General features: G+C 52.5%; 2 protein-coding genes and 1 long non-coding RNA gene across 3 annotated transcripts; 1 reads left to right on the forward strand and 2 right to left on the reverse strand.

Annotated features, from left to right (window-relative positions):
• Window positions 1-6744: 6744 nt before the first annotated feature.
• On the reverse strand, window positions 6745-7883 carry LOC309342474. The gene is made up of 2 exons (XR_014156845.1): window positions 7746-7883; window positions 6745-6901 (listed from the first exon to the last, which is right to left on the reverse strand). It is a non-coding gene; the product is annotated as an uncharacterized lncRNA (long non-coding RNA).
• Window positions 7884-8034: 151 nt separating this feature from the next.
• Window positions 8035-11244, forward strand: NKX2-3 (NK2 homeobox 3). The gene is made up of 2 exons (XM_081862938.1): window positions 8035-8525; window positions 10337-11244. The coding sequence occupies exons 1-2, from the start codon at window positions 8192-8194 to the stop codon at window positions 10960-10962; spliced, it is 960 nt and encodes a 319-aa protein (XP_081719064.1). The 5' UTR covers window positions 8035-8191; the 3' UTR covers window positions 10963-11244.
• A 5654-nt stretch (window positions 11245-16898) lies between these two features.
• Window positions 16899-21031, reverse strand: SLC25A28 (solute carrier family 25 member 28). The gene is made up of 4 exons (XM_081863826.1): window positions 20576-21031; window positions 19605-19833; window positions 18387-18443; window positions 16899-17852 (listed from the first exon to the last, which is right to left on the reverse strand). Exons 1-4 carry the CDS (start codon window positions 21014-21016, stop codon window positions 17335-17337), a joined length of 1245 nt encoding a protein of 414 aa, XP_081719952.1. The 5' UTR covers window positions 21017-21031; the 3' UTR covers window positions 16899-17334.
• Between the last annotated feature and the right edge of the window lies 1 nt (window position 21032).

A 21032-nucleotide genomic window follows, 5' to 3' on the forward strand; every position in this document is an offset into this window, starting at 1 on the left:
CAATGCCGGCTGCGAAATCGAGAAGCTAAAGCCCATTAGGCAACCGCTGTCCCGAAAACACAGATACCTGTAATTTAAAAATGATTCTCTTTTGCCTACCAGCTTGCATGAACAACATTCACACGTGTACGCACACAATCCGAGAGCGAAGGAGAAAGAGATGGGTGTCCCTTTCCTATAGGAATCTAGTTGCTTCCGAACCACCAGATTTTCCCGTACCTATTTGCTTGCATGGGAAATCACATTTTGCTGTGGGATACAATCACTGCAACGTTTTAGCATTCCTGCTTAGATATCTGAAGCAAACACCTAATGAGAAGTTGTTCCTCCCCAGATAAAGAGTTTAGGTTCGGGTTATAAAAAGTCAAAGGGTCTTGATAAAGCAGCGACCCGATCTAATCGGTGTTAAGCATGGTGAAGTCTCACTGTTTTCAATAGGCAATCTTTAAACCTCTTTAAACTGTCGCTTTTGAATCAGTAGGACAAGAAAGCGCTTAATTTTCTCTCTTCTGGATCGCGCGGATTGTATCGCTCTGACCATTTCTATGCCTTAGTTTATTAATTACTTCCGCCTTTCCATACCATGTGCTGAAGGAGGTTTGCAATGAATGTCAGTGGCGCAAATACTAACCAATAAAAAAATAAAAATAAAACTAATAAGATTCGTGGACCGGATTTGGAAGGGGGAAGAAGCTGGAAGATTGAGCGGTCTCTGAAGGTGCGCATGGCTGCATTAGATACTGGGGCTGTGGGCGCAGAGGTCCCGGGATTGATGGTGGGCGGGGGGCGCTCAGTCTTCCAAAGGGCGCACATTTCAGAATTCAGATGACTTGACAGAGCTAAGTCACCCGAACAACTTTTCCAGACCCTGCGTTACTCACAGTTTGCGCGCCTTAGACAGCAATCCCATGCATACTGACCCAGCGCGAGACTCGAGTCAACACCGAACCCCGTGGGACTTTCTTTCGAGAAAGCATAACATAGGATTGCAGAAAAAAAAATAAAAAAATTCCTTCCAGTAGCACCTTAAAGACCAACTGAGTTAGTTCTAGGTACTCATACCTAGAACTAACTCAGTTGGTCTTTAAGGTGCTACTGGAAGGATTTTTTTTATTTTGTTTTGACCATGACAGACCAACACGGCTACCTATCTGTAATAGGATTGCAGAGACAGAATTAACTTCCCCGCCCTTCCAATTAGGAGGGAAGTTCGAATTCTCGCGGAAGATTTTTGTGATGGGTAGCAGTTATTTTTAATTAAGTACCCCTAGGGCTGCAACGGTAGTCCGGCAAATTAATCCACTGAGAATATTTTGATGAACTAAAAAGATGCCTCAGATTAATCGGTCTACGTCGCGTTTGTTTTAATGTATCATTACCATAAAACTGCAGGAGGCAAGCGCTATTTTGAAAGAGGCACTGCCTCCTGCGTGTCAACGAATAAGGGGTGCCTCTTTTTAGGAGAGAGGTCTGCTCAACACACGTTGGCACATCTAAACAGAAATATAACATATATGTATATATTATATAATGGAAAAATATGACCAGTCGAAAAAACGCCGTCAGTTTCAAGGGAACTTTTGGCTTCCAAGAAACCCTGCTTAAGATCTACCTTGCCGTCTGCTGGAGAGAAATCGGGGCGACCCTCTGTGCAGCCCTCCAAGATCGGCTGTTCTCCCCAGATTGTTAGACGGGGAGGGCCGAAAGAATCCTAGCTTTTCTAAGGCCACCTAGTGAGATCCTCGTCTCGCGTTCCTGGCTTCCAGGTTTACAGACCCGCGGAAGCTTCCCAAAGCTGATCAAAGGCGCCGAGCTCGCTAAAATGGGGGGACTTGGATGTTGTTTGTTTATTTGCTTGTTTGTTTCGGGGCCATTAGCAGCCGGACGTGTCGGCTCTGCCGGGTCTTCTCCCCGCCTGCGGGGCTGATGGAGCCATTAGAGGCCACGAGGGTGGGGGATCCCTTCTGCGGCGACAGGGCTTCCTGCTCCGGCCGCGGCTCCAGCCAACATCCCCCTCGCTTGGGCGGACTCCGGCTCCATCCATTACCTTAATCCCTTGTCTAAACAGTGCGCAGCGCGGCTGGGACAACGAGGCAGCGCTCAAACCAGGAGCGGGCAGCGAAAAAAAGCTAATGGGCTCGAGACAATAACCATTAAGAGCAGCGCCCTCCGTGTGTTCCCCCCCCCCAAAAAAAACCCCGACCCACACCTAGCGCGAGGAGGCGCGCAAAGAGGGAGGCTTGGAGACAAGGGGAGCGTGGCTTCTTCCACACCCCTCCCCGTTCAGCCTCAAGAGTTCGGCAAAATGATAGGGTTTTGTTTTTGAAGAAATTTTAAAAGTAGTACGGTTTAAAGGTTTGAGATCCGAGGTGGAAGAAAGTCGGCGACGCGCATAGATGGGATCCAACAACAAACTCTCCAAGTCCTGGCGAAGAAAACAGAGAGCCTCGTGGCGCAGATTGGTGCCATTCAAACCAGTGAGAGTCAAGCAGCTGTATTTTAAAAGATGCAACCGATGTGCGCAAGAAGGTCAGAGATATCCGGTGGGATTCAGTTTCTTTTTATTTAAAAATAAAATATAATTATTAGAATCTCATATATATGTTTTCCTGCAACTCAAAATGCGAGCGTTAATGTCATCTGACTCTCCAAAGATGTTCAGAATTTCCAAACAGCATTGAATTTCTAATGCTAGCGTCCTAAGCGGGCCTACAAGGGAGTCGACGTAATGAGTCCAAATGCAAACCTCGGCTTCCTTTGGGACTTCCTTCGAGTATGATCTGGGTCAGGGCGCAAAACAGAAGGGAATATATTACGCAGGCCGTTCAAGTCAGTGCAAATAATAACAGCAACGTTTACACAGCACTTTTAAAGCGCGATCCTACGCATGTTTGCTACATGAAAGTGATTGCGCTTTATCACTGAAGTACGCTTCCGTGACTCCTACTCCCTAGCTCTTTAACATGCATGGATCCTTACTGACAGCTGGATATTATTGTCCCCATTTTGCAGATGCGAGACTGACGCTGGGAGAGGGCAGCTTGTAAAAAGCCACCCAGTTAGTTCCTAGCATAGGTGAGAGATGTGCACCAAGGACTTACCTGTTCAACAAATACCAGGCGCGGGTGATCAGAGCTCTGTATTCTTTCAATATCTGGTTTGTTTGAGAGAGTTTTCGCAAAAAGCCCGAGGTGCTCGTCTTGTTTCCCGCTCATTTATCCCTTCAAAACATTTATCCAGGCCTACACGAAACAGCAGGAGGAACCCAGCGCAGGGCCTAGCGCGCAAAGAACACCATCTGAAGGGCCAGGATAGCCCCCCCCCCCCGGGTCTGTGGAAAGAGAAACTTTGCCAGGAAGAAGCAGCTCTTCTCAAAGTTGAAGGGAGTGGTTACAGCCGAGCCTTGGTTTGGAAAGAGCCTGGAGGTGCCGAGGAGAAGGGTAAGCGGAGGAGAAGGAAAGGGGACCCGGGGGCGCAAACTCCAGCCCAAACCACCCGAGCAGGGTGCTGTCCTTTCTGCAGCCTGGGCTTACTCTCTGCAGTCCTCGACGGAAACCATCCAAGTTTCCACAACCCCCCCCCCGCCCCCCTCTCCAGATTGTCCCAGGCGAGAAAGACGTATTATTAATTTTACGAGTACTTTCAAAATACCTCCTCTGCACGTCTCCTCGCTGCGGTCGACGGCGCGGTTACAAAGGACGTTTGCCGGGCCAGGGCGGTTGTTTTGTTGTTGCCGTCGTTGCTCTCCAAAGGCAATGCAGGATTTCTGCTTCAGGCTGCCCGTAGGCAAGCCCCAAGGGGCCCGGCGGGAGAACGCGGCCTGCCCCGCGCGAGTCTCTGCCCAACTGCCTTGGAGCGCGCAAATCCTCCTGCCCAGATACCGGCCTTTCTCACTGCGTTATGCTGGCCTGGCCCGGCGGAGCTGAACAATCCGGCTGTTCCAGCAACAATTCAAGAAACCTTTCCCCCCAACTGTGGGGTGGCAGTCAGAGACAACAAGCCCACCATAACGGGGTCCTGAGTTCGGCTGGGAAAGACCCACTGGCCAGACCTTGTTTCCCCATCCCAAGGCGGGCTGCTTGGCTTGGACGCCTTCCTCCACCCTGTCCCCAGACCCCGGCAAATGAGGACCAGGTAGCCCTGAGCAAGACGGCCTCCCTCAGCAAGCAGGAGGAAGGCTGCCGGGAGTAGAACCAGCGGGATCTGGGCTGGAGTAGGTTAGTCTTGGCCGAGGACGGAACCAGGAGGGGCCAAACCGCGAGGCTTTGAGCGGGGATAAAGTGCACATTTTAGGTCTCCCCAGGAGATGCTATCTGGATGGATATACTCCAGTGAAAGAGAAACAACAAAGAAACTCGCGGCACCGGATTAAAGGCTAACACATTTATTGAAGTCTAAATCTCCTTGGGCCAGAACCCACTTCCTTAGATGCACAAAGTGGTTTCCTAAGTGGATAAGTATATATAGGCTGAACGCAGAGAAAGGCGCGGGGGCAGGGAGAGATTGTCGCGGGGAGTTGAGCTTAGATTTTTTGGAAAGGGAGACCAGAAGATCAAGCAAGAAGCAGTGGTAAGTGGGTCACGGTCCTATCCAGAATACAGATGACTGCCGTGTGCCAGCCCGTATTAACTCGGGCAACGCTCTTCGGGGGCCAAACAACAGCAGCCGTGCCCACCATGGATCCTTGCTCTGCGCCGCCTTCTAACGCAATGCCTTCTGTCGTCTGCCAACAATGCCCCGCTGCTATTGGCTTGAGCCAGACGGGTCAGTCTCCGCGCAAGAGAACGAACGGACACAATCCAGATACTAAAAAAGGGGAACATCCTCAAACCAGGGAGAGCGTTTAAATCCCCACGAAAACGCTGCGGAAAACCTCAAGGATCTCCACATACTGAGGACGACGCTTCAAATGTTGTTCCCGGCATAAAGCTGCAATAATCGAAATTAATTAGCTAATTTGACGCTGTGGACCATCTCGGAAGTGGTCAGTTGGCTTCAGAAGTTAATTAGATGCTCTGAATGAGGTGTCAATTGATAGCGTAAAATCATTTTACACCATCGATCGCCAAATGACTATTCATCACCAGGCACAAGCTGGTTGGATAGGGTATTAATTTGACCAAGTCCTGATGCCCAGGGACGGCTAACCTTATCCGGCCCGCGGGCCGCATTGACGACCAGGCCTCCCTCCGAAGGCTACATGCCAACGATGTATTCGCTGTGCTTGCTTTGACACATCTGTTGCTGTTTTGCATTGCCACGTCTTTTGTTGTGTGCCTATAGGTTAATAAAAAAACAACCGCAGCATTTATTTATTTTTGCATACACACACACCCCTCGCTATCGGCTTAGGTGACCCGCTTCTTGGGCGTCTCGGCGTCTCTGTGATGAAGACCCAAGTCCCAGAAAGTTTTTGGCCACAATGAAAGTATTCCCGTGTTTAAGGTCCACGGGGTACTTTTGCTTTTGTTGCAACCAGTTAAAAGGGCTTTATAACTTGTCCCGTGAACTAGGCTGTTTTCTCACTCAATCTGCTCCTGTAGGCCGATCCTAGGCCTGTTTACTGAAAAGGAAATAGCGCTGTTGTTCAACTGAACTTTAAGTATTCTTCGGGCTGCCGCCCAAGCAGCAAATCTAAATTGTCAGGAAATATCTGGCTCGAGAGTTGATCGCGTTGGCTTCCACAATAATGCACTGGACAAAAGGTAGGTGCAGATTGCTGTGCCCGTGTCTCCTGGTTAGTTCGTCTACTCAGAAGTAAACGCCATTGAGTTCAGTTAGGAGACGTTCCCGGTCGAGTGTGCGCAGAATTGCAGTCGGAGGACACGTAAATACTAAAGTTTTTCCTTATCCGATGGTAATATCTACAAGTTTTGCAATAAACGTTTATAATGAAGAAATATAGAATATCATGCAACCTTGCAGTAAACTAATTTCACCGTGAACTAATCGCAGTGTAAGTTTATCGTTATTTATTTGCATCAAATCTATTTAGAGGAATTGTTCAGTCAACGTTCCATTTTTATTTTTTATTTTTAGCCTTGAAAAATCTGTTCCACACCTTCACCTCTAATTCTTTCAGTCTTCGGCGTTTCTTGGGTTCCATCAAAACACACAAATGGAGGGGCTGTGAAGCCTCCTTGCCTCATAACAAAATTTCTTGACAGGCTGGCAAAAACCGAGGCAGTCGCAAACCTCGTACAATAAAAGAGTGTCTTCCGTTTATATTGCACAGACACCGAATATGAATGCTACATCGATGGTTGCATTGACTAAGCGATCACCGCCTGATAACAAGAGGGCACATAAAAATCCGTTGGTTTCAACGGGAACATTAACTCTTTCGGATTGAAACCTCGTGGCTTATCCGAGCCGAGGCCACCCTCGAGGGGAAACCCCTTGCCCAAGAGTCCCCTAATAAAAGATAAAAGCCTTCTTTAATCTGTTATTGAGTGGAAAGGGAACTTCCACTGGGTTACCGCACTACTTACAGTGCTCAGCAGTCCCCGTCCCCCCCACTCGAGAAATCAGGAGCAGTGACTTGATGGCTTCTTATATTTGTTTGGGGGGGGCGAGGACCGAGGCCTGGGAACAATCCACCCCCCTTACCGGGCTCTCCGGCAGAGCCTCCCTAAGCTGCCCTTTGCCACCCCTGTTACTATTCCCCAGAGAGGACGGAGGGACCGGCGCTTAGGAACAGTGAAGGAGCTTCGCACGAATTTCAGAAATGGTCATTGACACTAATCACGAAACCCTTTTGATCGCTTTTATTTTAAGAGAGCTCCCCGGAAGAGCCAGAGTGGTGTACCTTCTTTTGGGTTCCCTGAAAGACAGACAGAAGCGCTCGCCGGAGCCCAACAAAAACGCGCAACTTTTCCTCGCGAATGTCCCCGGGGAGCCACTATAAGAAGAAGAAATAAAGAAAATAAAGATGCAGGAGGAAAAAACGAAACTCAAGAGCCCTTTTAACTAACCACAGACACATAATATGAGCAAGAAATAATAATAATAATAATAATAATAATAATAATAATAATAATATCCCAGTACGTAAGATCACGAGCTTAGCTTTGAAATGTCGCTTTCGCAGACTATTTTATATCCATGTTATACAAGCCATCTATTATTGCATTGTGTGGTGGCCATAACCACACAATGCAATAATACTCGCCTCTGGATATTACCGGGATAATATTACTGCTACCTATTACTACTATAATTGCTACCTATTATTACTACATCTACTACTACTACTAAACTCATGCATATCTCGTCCTATGCCCACATTGGTAATGCTGCGTCCTAGGGTTTGTCTTGCCAAAGGTATGCGAAAGACCTGCTTCTCCTCGCGGGCAGGTGACCGCCGGAAGAGACTTGGTGCTCCCTCCATAGGCCAGTTGCCAAGCGGATGTTGAATGTTATATTGGACAGATTACCTTGGCTCTGTCCCTATATTTACTGCGCCCGCGACAGGACATCTCACCGCGCGCACACCTTCCTGCGTTTCCTTGGTCCCATTTGCCCCAAGAAAGGCGAGTTTCCTCTTGGGCCCTTTCCCCAAGGAGTTCCTTTTCTTTCAATTCCTCCGAAGTTTTAAAAAAGAAAAACCGCGAGTGGTAAGTCCCCAAGGGACGAGATGGAGGTAGATCCGGAACCAGAGGAAGGGAAGGCAGTGGCAGCGCTGTTGTCCAGGGAAAGGCGGAGGGGAGGGGGTTGTCTAGCCATGGGGAGGGGTTGTGGGCTACCTCGGTTCGGACTCCCCCGTGGCGCGGATTTTTCTCCGCCTCCTCTCGCCCCCGACGGCTGTGCGCCAACCTGTGTGACCCGACGGCGTGGGCGCCTGGCGTAGCCTGCCTGTGCAGCCCAGCCTGCAGATTTCTCTTTCCGGCAGGGTCTCTCTGTGTGTGTGTCACTGAGGGGGCCGGCTCCAGGCTCCCCCGCCTTCCAATGGGGGCGCAGCCCGCGCCCCAGCCCGGCCCCTCCTCGCCGTGACGCGCCCGCCCTGGCCGCAGAGGCGGCTCCGAGTCCAGAGGCTGCAGCTGGTCGGCGCAGAGGCTGCGACTGCAAAGGCGGAGCGGCAGCCTTCCCTTCGCATGGACGCCCCTTAGCCGGGCTTGGCTGGCAGGGCGCCGCGCTCCTGCACCCAAGCCGGCTCGCTCCCCTCTTTCCCACGCACCCGTCCCCCCTCCCAATGATGCTCCCCAGCCCCGCCACCTCCACCCCCTTCTCGGTTAAGGATATTCTGAAACTGGAGCAGCAGAGTCTCGGGGGCTCCCTCGAGCCGCCCTTCCCCGTCGCCGCCGCCGCTGCCTCCTGCCTGCTGGGGTGCCGCAGCTTCTCCGACGGGGAGGACGACGACGAAGACGACGAGAAGCTGCCCTTCCTCAGCTCCATGGCGGCGACGGGGAAGAGCGCCGCGGATGGGGGGCTTTCCCCAGGGAGCTACGTGCAGGCGGTGCTGCGGGGCACCTGCGAGCCCAAGGCCCTGGCGGGAGAGGGAGAACCGGTGCTGGATTCCGGAGCCGGTGAGTACCAGCGAGAGCGGGATCAGGACCCCAAAAGGGAGGCTTTATTGGGGAATCGTAGGGCCAGGCGGGCGCCCAAGTCCCTCTCGGAACGCGGAGCGATTTCCAATCTTTCACATTGCCAGGATAACTAATTCCGAAAGTTTCCCCTTCTGGATCGCAGCGTGGTTGCGCATGTGTGGCTTGGAACCACCGTTTCTCCAGCCAGATGGGATGCTGAAAGTGGGACACGCGACATCCGCGTCTCCAGGAGCACGTCGGTAACGGTTCAGCGCTGCTCAGAAGTGCTTGGGCACCTCCAAACCCAAGTCGCTTAGGCGGACGCCTCTTCCCTCCGCTGCAAAATATTTGTGGCTCCAACTAAACAAAGAATAAGAAGATAAGTCCCTTGGAACTTTGAAGGACTTACTTCCGAGTAAACGTGCTTAGGCTGCTGTCCACTCTACACGTCTCTGAGCCTAAGCCTCCCTGAACACAACGGGACTTGGGTAAAATGCACCGGATTGGGTGGTCACACTGCAGCCCTCTTCGTCTCGGATGTAAAATCTTGCTCAGTTAGTCTCGCTTCCCCATTGCAAGTTTGCCTCGGAGTGCATCCTAATGCCCCTTACTTGAGAGCAGGTCCTGTGGACCTGGCTTACAAGAAAGCGTCCTCGGTTCAGCCGGAGACTTAGGCAGAAAGGGGACGACACGTTTGGCCACGCCGAGCCATCCACATCCCAAAACATGCAAGGAACAGCTCTGAGGCCCAGCCTCGCAGCCTTGGTGGTCTGGCGGCAAGGAGAGCCGCCTTGGTGGTATGATGGTGCCGCTGGCTCCAAGCCCCCTTTAGGAAAGGACCCGGGGTGAGGTGCAGCGGAGTGGGGCGGTTAAAGCGCGAGGGGACCTAGTTGGGGACCCTTCGCGCCAAGGTTTTGTCCCAGGCGCGGCAAGCAAAGCTCTTGCTTGCGCTGTGTCAGTCAGTAACGGGCCTGGCCTGGCTTCCCTCCCTCCCTGGAAGGGAGGAGATCGTGTTCGCACTGCGGGATCTTTGGGGGCATAAAGACTACCGTCTGCTTCCTAAATGGGCATAAATCCATTTCCCAAGTCCTTGCTTCCTTCCGGCTGCCGTAAGCAGTCCTGGTGGCACAGGGGGAAAACACACACACTTCGCTCCCTCAAGTTTTTCTCGAGTTGGCTGAGCTCCTGCAGAATGCCAGGCGGCGCTGGCTCCTTCGTTTGCAAGGCCGGGAAGCAGCGGCCATATTCCGTTGCGGAAGACTCAACTTTCTGTATAATAATATTAATACTATTACTATTAAAAATACTTGGCAAACCGTGTTTCTAATTTGCTCCGCCTTTAGAATTACAGGCGCGCTTTTCTGCTGCAGGCTTATTTTGCGGAAGAATAGTTTTGGGGTTGTTGCAGCTGTGTCTTTATGCCCTTTAAGACTGCGGTTATACGCAGCCTTAACCTTAACCTGGGCCTAAGCCCCACTGAACAGAGCGGGACACTTCTGGGTTAACCTGCCTAGGAGTGCCCTGTAAGACCCCGACGGAATTATCTTGTGACCTAGCATTCGGTGCATTAAAAAAGAAAACGAAAACAGATGTCGGCCCTTCCAGGTGCCCGCGTAGCGTGTTCTCTCCTCTCCCTTTAAATAATGTATTAATCTGTCTTGAGAAATGCGTAAATGAGAGGTTTCTGCAAGGTGAGAAGGGGTGTGGGGGTGTCAATGTGTTGTACCGGTCCCTTGTACCACGAGCGAGCGCAGCACGCAGCTCCCCGGTTCTTGACTGGAGCATCTCTCTCTGTTCCCCGTCTTCTGCAGGGAAGGAGCCCACGGAGGAGTCGTCGGAGCGGCCCAAGGCGCGCGGCCGGAGGAAGCCTCGGGTGCTCTTCTCGCAAGCGCAGGTCTTCGAGCTGGAGCGGCGCTTCCAGCAGCAGCGCTACCTGTCGGCCCCCGAGCGCGAGTTGCTGGCCAGCAGCCTCAAGCTCACGTCCACGCAGGTGAAGATCTGGTTCCAGAACCGACGCTACAAGTGCAAGCGGCAGCGGCAGGACAAGGCCCTGGACCTGGGCGGCCCGACGGCGGGGATGCCTCCGCCGTCGCAGCAGCCTCCGCCTCCGCCGCGCAGGGTGGCCGTGCCCGTGCTGGTGAGGGACGGCAAGCCCTGCCTGGGCGGCTCGCAGGCCTACAGCGCGCCCTACAACGCAGCCGCCGCCGCCGCCGCCTATCCTTATAATGGATTCCCCAACTACGCCTACGGCGGTTCCCCCGCGGCTGCTTACGGGGCCGGCTACGGCTGCAGCTACCCGGCGGCCAACAGCGGGGGCCCGTCGGTGCCGCCGCCTGCGGGGCCCTACATGAACATGGGCGGCTTCGCGGGCGGCGCGCAGCCCTTGCACCAGGGTCCCGCGGGGCCTTCCTGTAGTCAGGGCATCCGAGCTTGGTAGCCCCGGCCGACGGAGAGATCGAGCAGCGAGCGCGGTCCAGAGCCACGAGCCCGGTCCCCGGTCGCTGGCTGGGGCCCGGCGAGGCAGGCGGGCAGCCGGAGAAGCGGCGCTTCCTCCGACGGGGAGACCCGACCACGCAAGAAGGTGCGCCGCGCTAGCACAGGGAGCGGCTCCAGCCTCCAGCCTCAGCACCTTGCCAGCCGACAGCCAGCCGGGCTGCACTCCACGGTGCTAAACGGCCTCGGTCGCCCCGCGGCGGCACTGGCTCTGCTGGACACTCTTCCCATTCATTTAGACTCCCTTCCCTCCCTCCCGGCGGAGTGCCCGCAGCCAAAGCTCTCCTGGGGAAAGGGGCGCGGCGGGAGACTCCGCGCCAAGGCCGAGCAGGGACGGGGACGGGGGGAGGCCAGGCTCTGCCAGAAAGCAGCTTCGCTTGTACAAAGCCAAAGCCGGGGTGGAGGCCGCCGCGAGCCACCCCTTTTTGTTGTTGTTGTATCTTAAAAGTGTATCGATGTAGCCACCGCTGCAAGGAAGTTAAACGATCCAATAAACCAGGTGCAATATCCATCGCAGGCTTCGCGCTGGCGGGGCGGGAAAGACAGGCGAACGAACGAGCGAGCGAGCGAGATCTGGGTTCCTCCTCTGGCCTAAGCGTCCCTTCCAGGTAGAGCTCCTCTCCTCTTGCGCAGGTTCTCAACAAACCACGCTGCGCACAGAGCCGCTTTGCCATCATAGACGGCTGTCTCTGAAGCTTCTCCCTCCTTCCTCCTCTCTTCCTTCGACGGCACCCATTTCCCCCTGCGGTGCAACAGAGTCCACCTCAGATCCATGCAGCTTCTAACTGGGGGACAGTTCTTCCTCCTAACCCAGCAGCCGAGGTGGATTCATGCCGCCTCCAGCAACCTGGAGGCACGGAAAGTGGGGGGGTGTAATCCGGACTATCTTAATCCGGAGTCAGTTCCTCCGGAGGGCAGGCAAGGCCAAAGGAAACCCGCCCTGTCAGGACCCGGAGCTGCTTCAAGTAGCTCGAAGGCCGCGAGGGCTGCGGCGCGTGCGGCTCTCCAGACGCGGCTGGACTCCAACTCCGAGCACGCTGGGAGTTGGAGTCCTGCAAGCTCCGTAGCCCGCAGGCTCCCGGTTCCTGAAGGGAGAAGGTAGGCCCGTCGCCCGAGGTCCCCCCTCCGCCTCCCGGCGGCGCCAGGCCTCAAGCGCCTCCGTGGCCTCGGCTCTCCTAGCATGTGGAGGCGGCGGGCTGCGCGGCCGGGTACCTGCCCGCGGCCGGAGGTGCCTCCTTCCCTCGGGCCTTTAATAGGTGGCCAGCCGGCCGCTGTAATCCCCTTGTCCCGGGCGGGGAGAGGGTGCCGAGGGGCTGAATGGGGCAGCGCGCGGCGCGGAGAGGCCCATTGTGGCGGCCGGGCCGGCTCTGAAAGGAAGCGCCTGGAAGGGGCCGAGAAGCGGCGCTTATTGGATTGGGGGACAAAAGGCGGGCCGAGGGGGGCTCCGGACAAAGGGCGAGATTGACGGCCCGCGCTGCCTGCCCCGCTGCGCCCGGGAGGGCGGGGGAGCTGCGGTTTTGTTCCCCTTTTTATCCCGGGGGGCGAGCGGGGGATTAGGAGGCGCAGTTCAATGTCGGATCCGCCCCCGCCCTGAGTCGGGGTGGAGGAAGGTGGGGAAGCGGGGCAGAAGCAGACAGAGAGTGTATATCCCCCCCAGTAAAGGAAAAGCGCTGCTGTGTGACTCGGGCCTGACGTGAAGAAATGTGCCTGGGTTACTTAGTGGTTGGGAAAAGGTACTCTGCACATGCTTGAAAGACGCCTCGCCGTCAGTTGTGCTTTGGCCCCGCCCCTCCGCGATGCCCTCGACTCGAGTCATCTTTGCCTCCCTTGCTGCGGGATAGATGGGGTAGCCTTCGCCAAAGGCACCGCCGAGGACCTCCCCTCTCGGTCTGCCTGTGCTGGGGACCCAGCTCACTGGGACGGGCAAGGCACGTGGGGAGTGTGTGCCCGCCCATTCCTTGCTTCAAAGCAGGGTTGTCTTTTCCCACGTGAACAGGGGTGCCGCATTGAATAAAGTATTGGGGGGGCAAGCCCCGCCCCGCATAACCGATCACATGATGTGGTGCACGCAGACATTTGAATGGCAATGCCCATCCATTGGCGGAGGGAGCCTCCTCAAGTATTTGGGGGGGGGCGAAGACCCCCTCGGCCCCTAGGAGTTGGCTCCTATGCACATGAATGGCCGTGAAGAGATTTCTTACTGCTTAGAATCGCCGGACGCAACTGCTGCGCAAAGGGGAGCTGCTTCGAACCTGCGCGAGCTGGGGCGCCTTGCCCCGCAAGAGACCCTGCGGACTGTAGCCCCGGCGGGGACCGCGAACGAACGGCAGCCGCCGGAGGTGAGCCCTTGGCGCTTAAAATGGTCTGGAACAAGAGCCTAGCGCCGAAGGTCTCAGGTTAGCCAGAGGAGGCGGCTCTACTAAGGGTCAGTGGGGCGCTGCCTCCACACTTGCAACCGGTCCAGAGCGTACCGGTTTGTGGGCTTTTTTTGCTTCGGTTCTGTCTACTGTCTGGGCTTCCTGCTTTCTTCCCTGCCTGTTGTAGATGGGCACCACCATCCGCCCGCCACTGAATTAGTTGGCCCGGGAGACAGAATGAAAAAAGTACAGTAAGTTTGGTGAACATGGAAGAAACCACCAGGGGGCGCACCCAAATAGACCTCCCGAATACAGTACCAGCAGTTTGCTTATTGCTGCCCACGATATTAACTGAAGGAATGAAGGGGCTGGGCGGGGCGGGGGGAGCCACATAATCACAGAGTTGGAAGAGATCCTGAGGTAAAAAGTCCAATGGGTAAAAAGAGATTGCATTTGCTGCCCACCAGAGGGAAAACTTTTAGGGATCTGCTTATCACTCCGTTGGTGGTGGGGTTACTGCAGGAGTCGCTTTGCCTCCTTTCTTTAGGTCTTGGCGATCCTGAGGAAGCTGGGGTGATGGGAAAAGAGGCAGCTGTCACTCCCATAACCCTGAATCACAGTCTGAGTGTGCTGTGAGGCAGTGGACACACATCCCTTTGACCAGATTTTAAACCTCCGCGATGCAATTGATCAGTGCCCCTGGCTATTAGCCAGAAGTTGGTGGTTCCAGCCAACCCAGGAACAGCTGTGGGTGAGATTCTTGCATTGAGGACATTGGACTAGATGACACTCGGGATCCCTTCCAACGCTACTCTATGATTCTACCCCCTAAAGATGTTGTTAAATAAATAAATAAATTTTTATTTATACCCCGCCCTTCCTGGTTCAGAAAACTGGGCTCAGGGCAGCTAACAACAAAATTTAAAACACTTAAGTGATGCAACAAAACAGCATAAAATACTGTACAAAACGTGAATAACAGTAAATTCAGAATTCAAAATCAATTTAGGGGGAAATCCATCCAATAAACATTAGATGATCACTAGGGCTAGCTGGCTAAATTAGTCCTATTTGGGCCAGCGAGGAGACCAGGGGAGAATTAGACATAAAATTTTAAGGAGGAAGGGGACAGAGGAGAGATAAGGAAGGTTTCTCCCTGAAGGGAGAGGACCAGAAGAGGTATTGAAGGAAATCAGAAAGTGAGACATAAACCTGGAATAGAATGGAAGGGAAATAAGGCTGCACTAATTATAATAGAATATGATCCAGATAACAGATCCTATTCAGCTCATTTCTTCTGCCTAGTTGATTCTCCTGCTTTAAGGCAGGGTAGGGAACCTCAGGCCCAGGGGGCAAATGCAGCCCTCTGGGCCTCGCTGTCTTGTCCTCAGAATACATCATACCCGGCTTTGTACTCCAGATGTTGTCTGCATTGAACTGCTCTGACTTGCAGCTGCTCTCTGGAGTTTTGGATGGGCGACATCCTCAACCCCATCTAGAGATGTTGAGGACTGAACCTGGAGCTTTTAACTGGCACTGCTCTTCTGTCTTTTGCAGCAGCCTGTCAGTAATTAAGCAGGTAAAGTCCTCCCCACCATTTACCTTAGTCCCAGGGAAAGAGGGGACGGGGAGGCTCCCATTGCCAACCAAATTTCTGTCAAGGGGTGCCAACTTGAATAAAATACCCTCATAATCGATCACATGACATGCACACACACCATTTGAATGGCAATGGCCATTAACTGGGGGGGGCAGAGTTGGTGCCTCTGTTAAGTCACTACTGCAGGATGAGGGACTTGGAAGTTATGTACAAGTTCCAAGCCACGTCCATAGTTTTCCTGAAAGAATTAGCAAAAGCCATATGCTAGGAATTCCACTAGTGTGCAGGTACTCTGTTTTTTCCTGTTGCCCTGCTACCCAGATCTAAGCCATGGCTTGACTTAGCATTATGTCCATACTGAGGTTCATGGTTTGTCTTGCTCCTGACAATGCACAAACTGCAACTAGGGGTTGTTCTTGGCTTACAAATTGTCGTTTTCTTGCAGAAGACAAGCCACAAGGCCAGGCTTGGATAGAACACTAAGCCAAACCATGGCTTAGTTTCAGGAGTGTGGCAGCAGGATTTCCCACCTGTACCTGCATGCTTATGCATTCTTGTTTATTCATGGTTTGAATTACATGTGAACTGGGCCACAGAAAAAATTTTCTCAAAATTAATGTTTACACCACCTCAAAGATTGAGGGGAAATGCCAGTCAGGGAGCACCAGGCTCTTCTCTGCATTGCTGCAACAGGTGAGCCTTCTTGTCAACTTTTCTTTCCCAGGAAGACCAGAATTTCCTGTCAAAGTCTACCCTTCCAAGACAGGTCAAGTCAGCAAGAAGCACAGCTAGCAAAACCATATATGAACAGGCATTTTGAACATAAGATCTATTTGCCCTTTTGGTTCAACTTCAAAGCTCTAAAACATCAGTTATCTCTCCATCACTCACATAACCCTAATGCAACAGAAAGTATGCATTAGGAAATCTAAAATTTGGCTACATCCATCATAAGCCAATGAAGACAGATGTATTGTTTTGAGGTTTCACTTTCCTTCCTGCAAAAGGCAAAAGGCACACGTAGGAAGCAGACAGGCTTTTCAGTAAGACACTGGCTCAGTCAGAGGTTTATATTTGCCTCATTTGTGTATTCTTCCTCTTCCTAAATGACACATTCCAAATCTTGGGATCAAGAGTAGGAGGAAAGATTGCCACACTTCCCCCCTAAGAAGTGAGATGAAGCCCATTAACACAGTCATCTTTGTTGCCCATTCAAAGTTTAAAGTTACCTGGAACCTAAGTGCCGTACTTTTGGAGTTCCTGCAACATGGAGGGGCCAGCATCATAGGACAAGGTAAACAGAGAATGCATGCTTTATAACTGCAGATGGATAAATGGTATTCCCCAATATCACCTGTCTGCCTGTTCTCAAACTACAGCCTGACTCTACTCTTTCACATTGCTACTCTGTCTGGTGTGATAGAGGATAATAGGAACAAGAACTATTTTTTTTACATATGTGCACACATGCACCTGTGTCTTTTCCATCACAGTATATATATTACTGGAGGACACTGCAAGCCAGTTGAAAGAACACCCGACTGAGGCAGACACTGCATCTTTTCCCCTGCTACTATAAGAATGTGTGTTTGAGCTATGTTGGTAGGTAAGAATACTGCTGAAATATATATGGGAGGAACAAGAATCACCTAAAGCTGTCAGTTGTCTGGTGCCGGTATCCTGTAGGAACATAAATGCTCTCCAAATATAATGACAATAGAAAGCTGGTTCTTCATGGATCAATATTACTCTTACAAGATGCGGCATTATATGATACTAATCTCACTTCTACTCTCCCACCTACCACAAGAGGAAACAATTTAGACCATCCTGCTATAGGTTGGGCTAACATACCTGTAACAAAGCCCTATAGCTGCTAAAAAGAGAGCAAGAGATAAGGAGAATAATAGCAAACAAGGGCTGTGACGATAAAGCAGACTTTATTGGAGGTGCCAAGGGCCACAACAATCAAAGCCTTCCCAGAGAGCATGAGGTTTGTGTGTGTGCTACTAGACAACAGCTCAGCTAACACTTCCCCTGCCTCCATCACCACGTTGTCGTAACAGCAACCCGTTCAGGGTATGCAGGTCATCACCCCAAGTTCCAGTGTGCTCACGGTAGCTCATGGTAGTCTCCACCTCTTTTAAGGGAATACAACTTTTGGGGCAAGGGAGATGCTTGTTAGGTGACAGGCTAGAAAAGGGCAGGCCAAGCTGCTGCTCATTGTGTACTATCCATTTGGGAGAAGGATGATGGGCTGTGCAAAATGCAGCAGCAGGCAAGAGGCGGCATCGTTATTCCAAAGGCTTGCTTGTCATCTGAGTCTGGCACCAGCCAATCCAGCGGGTGGAGTCACATTTCACTTCCCGGCCAATCGTTCCTCCTTTCGCTTGGTAAGGAAGTATTTGAAGAACTCATACACAGACCAGGCAATGGCTGTGGAGGGCATCTGGTAAATGACACGTGCTTGTACCCCTCGAAAATAGGCAGTCAGCCCACCCACGCGGTACACCGTCCTGAATGCATGAGCCATGCCTGTAATGTGCCCACTGATGTTGGTATTCAGTGCCAGGGCCTCCTGGGTATTCAGCAGTGTCTTGCAAACGTCCAATGGGGTGGTGGCAGCAGCAGCAATGGCCCCAGCACAGGCCCCTGCCACCATATGGGAACTAGGGTTGTACTGTCTGTGAGGATTGAGGTGTTCCTGCAAAGATTCATATGCCATGAAGTGGATGGCCTGGAAGGGGATATTCATAGTCAGCTGAGTGGTGTAGCTTCGGTAGAAAGCTCCTGCCCCTTCATTGCACCATACAGCACGTACACAGTCTGTTGCTCGCTGGTATGGAGAGTTGTACATCTGCATTCTCTGCTTTACCACTGATCACAAGATGACAGCAGCAGCCCAGCCATGGAGACGAGAGAAGGGCAGGGAGGAGCAAAGAAAAAATGTATAAGTAAGTGCAGTGATCTGAACAGGGTGCATTCTACGTAAACACTTTAATAGATTCAGGGGCCCCTGCATCCCTCAAACTTGCCTCAGTGTGATCTATCTACCCACCCAGGAAATCCTGCAGAACTCCACAACTCATGAAAAAACAGTAAAACGGGGGTTACTGAAATGTGATCTGAATATGCCTACACAATGTAGGGAACACAAATATGAAAGACAAGTTGCAATATTGTTTTTATGTCATTTTTCAACACCAAGAGCAAGGGCAGACACACAAATACCTTCTTTGCTTCAGCCAAAGTCTTGTCCACCACCCACCCGCTGCATCCAAAGAACCCTTGTAGCAGGTAAGGCTGCATGTCTGAACTGTATCACAAGCAACATGAAAGCACCCCCTGGTGACAAGAAGGGAGCAGCACAAGCTGCATGAAAGTTGCAGGACTGCTGGGAAGCAACATTACCTTCTGCTGGGTTCATGGCTGCATCATGAAGCAATGTTGCCACACAGCCTGCTGCGCCTGCAAAACAAGGACTATTACATGTGAAAAGTGGGAAGAAGACCTAAGGAGCTCTCACAATGTGCCACCGGAGGAGTGTATGTGAGCAAATAGGGACACCCCCCTCCCCAAGAGAGAATGAAAGTTCATTGAGAAGTTAGCATCAGTTTTCAGAAAGGGAATATCAGAAATATTCAAGGCTTCAGTGCAGGCAATATTTATCATATTAATCTCGACCCACATTGGAAGGATTTGGGGGGGGGTCAGAAGACTATGACTGCAATCCTAACTCCACTTACCTGGGAGTAAGTCCACTGAATTAAATAGGACTTACTTCTGAGTAAACATGGTTAGGATTGCACTGTAAATTATCTATCATCTTTAATTCCTAGAGCAGAGAAGAGCCAAGACCATCTTGCAGCTATTTAGGATTCTTCCGCCGTCCTGCTAACACATCCAACAAGCTTCAGTCAGGTGAGTTAGTTCCAAAATTCTAGGATCTCCAGCTAATTAGGTCTTCCTATTATCTGTCCAGACTATCAGTGATGAAGGAGCCTCAGAAGCATGCTATTGTGAAAAAGTAAATATAAGCAGACCACACAGACTCTACCACACGTTACAGCAAGCTTGGGGTTCTCCCCATTCAAAAATGAGGATGCTAAAAGGACAAATGTAAGAGCAGATATGAACATGAACATATCTGGGACAGCTGCTTCAAAGGAAGAGCACTATACAAAGTCAAAATGAAATACTAACAGCAACACACCCATTCTTCTATCATATTTCAAACTATCTTCACAATACAGAAAGTTTGTCTGCTCTGGTGGAAACTGCAGCTATCTGCCCCATATTCCCACAATCCCTTCTCATTCACAAATTCCTTTCAAAAGTCAATGAGAAATCCTACATTCCTAATTATCATGGTTAGATAATGCTTGGAGTGAAGGGAACACAGCATCAGGGAAGAATGTAAATAGTAAATAGGATTCAGAAGTTAGCAATATAACAGCAGTAAGAAAGAAGACAGGAGTGCCTGGCGTGCTCTGGTCCATGGGGTCACAGACACGACTAAACAAGAAGAAGAAGAAAGAACCAGGCATCCAGTTCTTCATTTTACTAACAGTCCTAGCTGGGAACATAGGGACCCTCAGGGTGGGGCAAGGAGGCAAGAAGGGACAATACCGTTGGCCACGTGACTATTGCCCCCAGCATGGATAATGTCGGTAAGTGTCTTTTTCAACTTTTCGTAGCAGGCGAAATACAAGGCATGAGCAGGGCCTGCCCCTGTGGCTGTGATGTTCAATCCACGCATGGGTCGCCAGATCCCTTCAGTCCGCACGATCCGCCACAGGGCCTCCAGCACATTCCGGTAGCGAGCAGCAGGTTCCGGTTGCAGGCTCTGCATCCTTGTCTGCCAGCGCAGGGAGGGGAGCAGGTTAGATATGCCAAGGGACTTAGCCTAGTAAGCGCTCCACACCCAGCTCTCCCAACCCTGGACACTCCTTCCTTTCAGAGCCATTCAGCTGCATTTGATGGCTGCACACAAATGAGTGCTCGCAGGAGACCTTCGTAGGTGTCTGCAGATCACCAGAGGGCCTTCGCGTCTGCCAGGACTCTACCATATGTACAACCCCCCCACACACACACCTTACCCCTTTCTCCCAATCCCATGACTGAGACCAAATATTTCTGGAACCAGGTCGGTCGCTTTGGCGGCAAAAGTGAAGGCCTGAAACGTGATCAAGGAAACCGATCTTGCTTCTTGTCAACTAGTGGCGGCAACACATAACTCTCCTGTCAAGCGATCGTTCGTTGGCACTTCTGCCATTAGCCAGCAAAAGAGCCGAGAACGTGTTTGATCCCTCCCTCCCCGAAGTCGTTAGCTCCATCGCGTTCATCGGGGGACACATCCTTCGCCTTTCTGTCAACTCTGGTCCCCCCCCTTTTTGCTAAATTCGGATCTAGTCGGACCGTCCGGTGATGCGGATTAAAGTGCAACACTAATGAAGATCGTGTGCCGGTTAACCGCTCTCAGGTCCTGCCCAGGGACTCCCGCGTCTCGTCTCGTCTCAGCTCCCCGCCCCCCCGACTCCCGCCAGCACCCGCCCTGCTCCCGGAGGCGCGAGAGCAGCTCGGCCGGCGCCCGTGCTCACCTTGACACAGTCCACCGGGTACATGAGGCTGTGCTCCAGCACCCCCGCCACAGCCCCTGCGAGCATGTGGGTGGAGGCGGCGGAGCCCCGCGGGAGGGCCTCGTAGTCCGGCTCCGGGCCGGCCTCCGTGTCCGTGCCAGTCCCTCCCGCCCCGCCACCCCCCGCGGGCCACGCCCAACCCGCCCCTCCACCGTCGCCCCCGCCCAGCAGCAGGAGGAGCTGGCGGCCCGGCTCTGCCCCGCCGCGCTGCCCGGGCCCCGCCGCGCCGCCCGCCCCGAGCTCCATGGCACCGCCGTCGAGTCCGTTGCGGGCTGCACACTCGGTCCTGCGGCTCCCGCTCTGTCCGCCCCGCCCATGGATGTCACTCATTGGCCGCGGACGGTTTTCGCGCCGCCCCGAGCCAATGTCCATTGGTAGGCTGCGACTCACGCTCTCTTCCATTGGCTAACGTCCGTCC

This window comes from Podarcis erhardii (assembly GCF_964252035.2).
Source record: "Podarcis erhardii genome assembly, chromosome: 5".
Classification (NCBI taxonomy): Eukaryota; Metazoa; Chordata; class Lepidosauria; order Squamata; family Lacertidae; genus Podarcis; species Podarcis erhardii.

Coding starts and splice junctions, on each gene's coding strand:
- SLC25A28 (XM_081863826.1), bottom strand. CDS start 21,016: ATGGAAGAGAGCGTGAGTCGCAGCCTACCAATGGACATTGGCTCGGGG. Junction 19,834..20,575: donor ACCCGGTGGACTGTGTCAAG/GTGAGCACGGGC, acceptor CTGCGCTGGCAG/ACAAGGATGCAGAGCCTGCA. Junction 18,444..19,604: donor CAATAGTCACGTGGCCAACG/GTATTGTCCCTT, acceptor CTTGTTTTGCAG/GCGCAGCAGGCTGTGTGGCA.
- NKX2-3 (XM_081862938.1), top strand. CDS start 8,192: ATGATGCTCCCCAGCCCCGCCACCTCCACCCCCTTCTCGGTTAAGGAT. Junction 8,526..10,336: donor GGTGCTGGATTCCGGAGCCG/GTGAGTACCAGC, acceptor CGTCTTCTGCAG/GGAAGGAGCCCACGGAGGAG.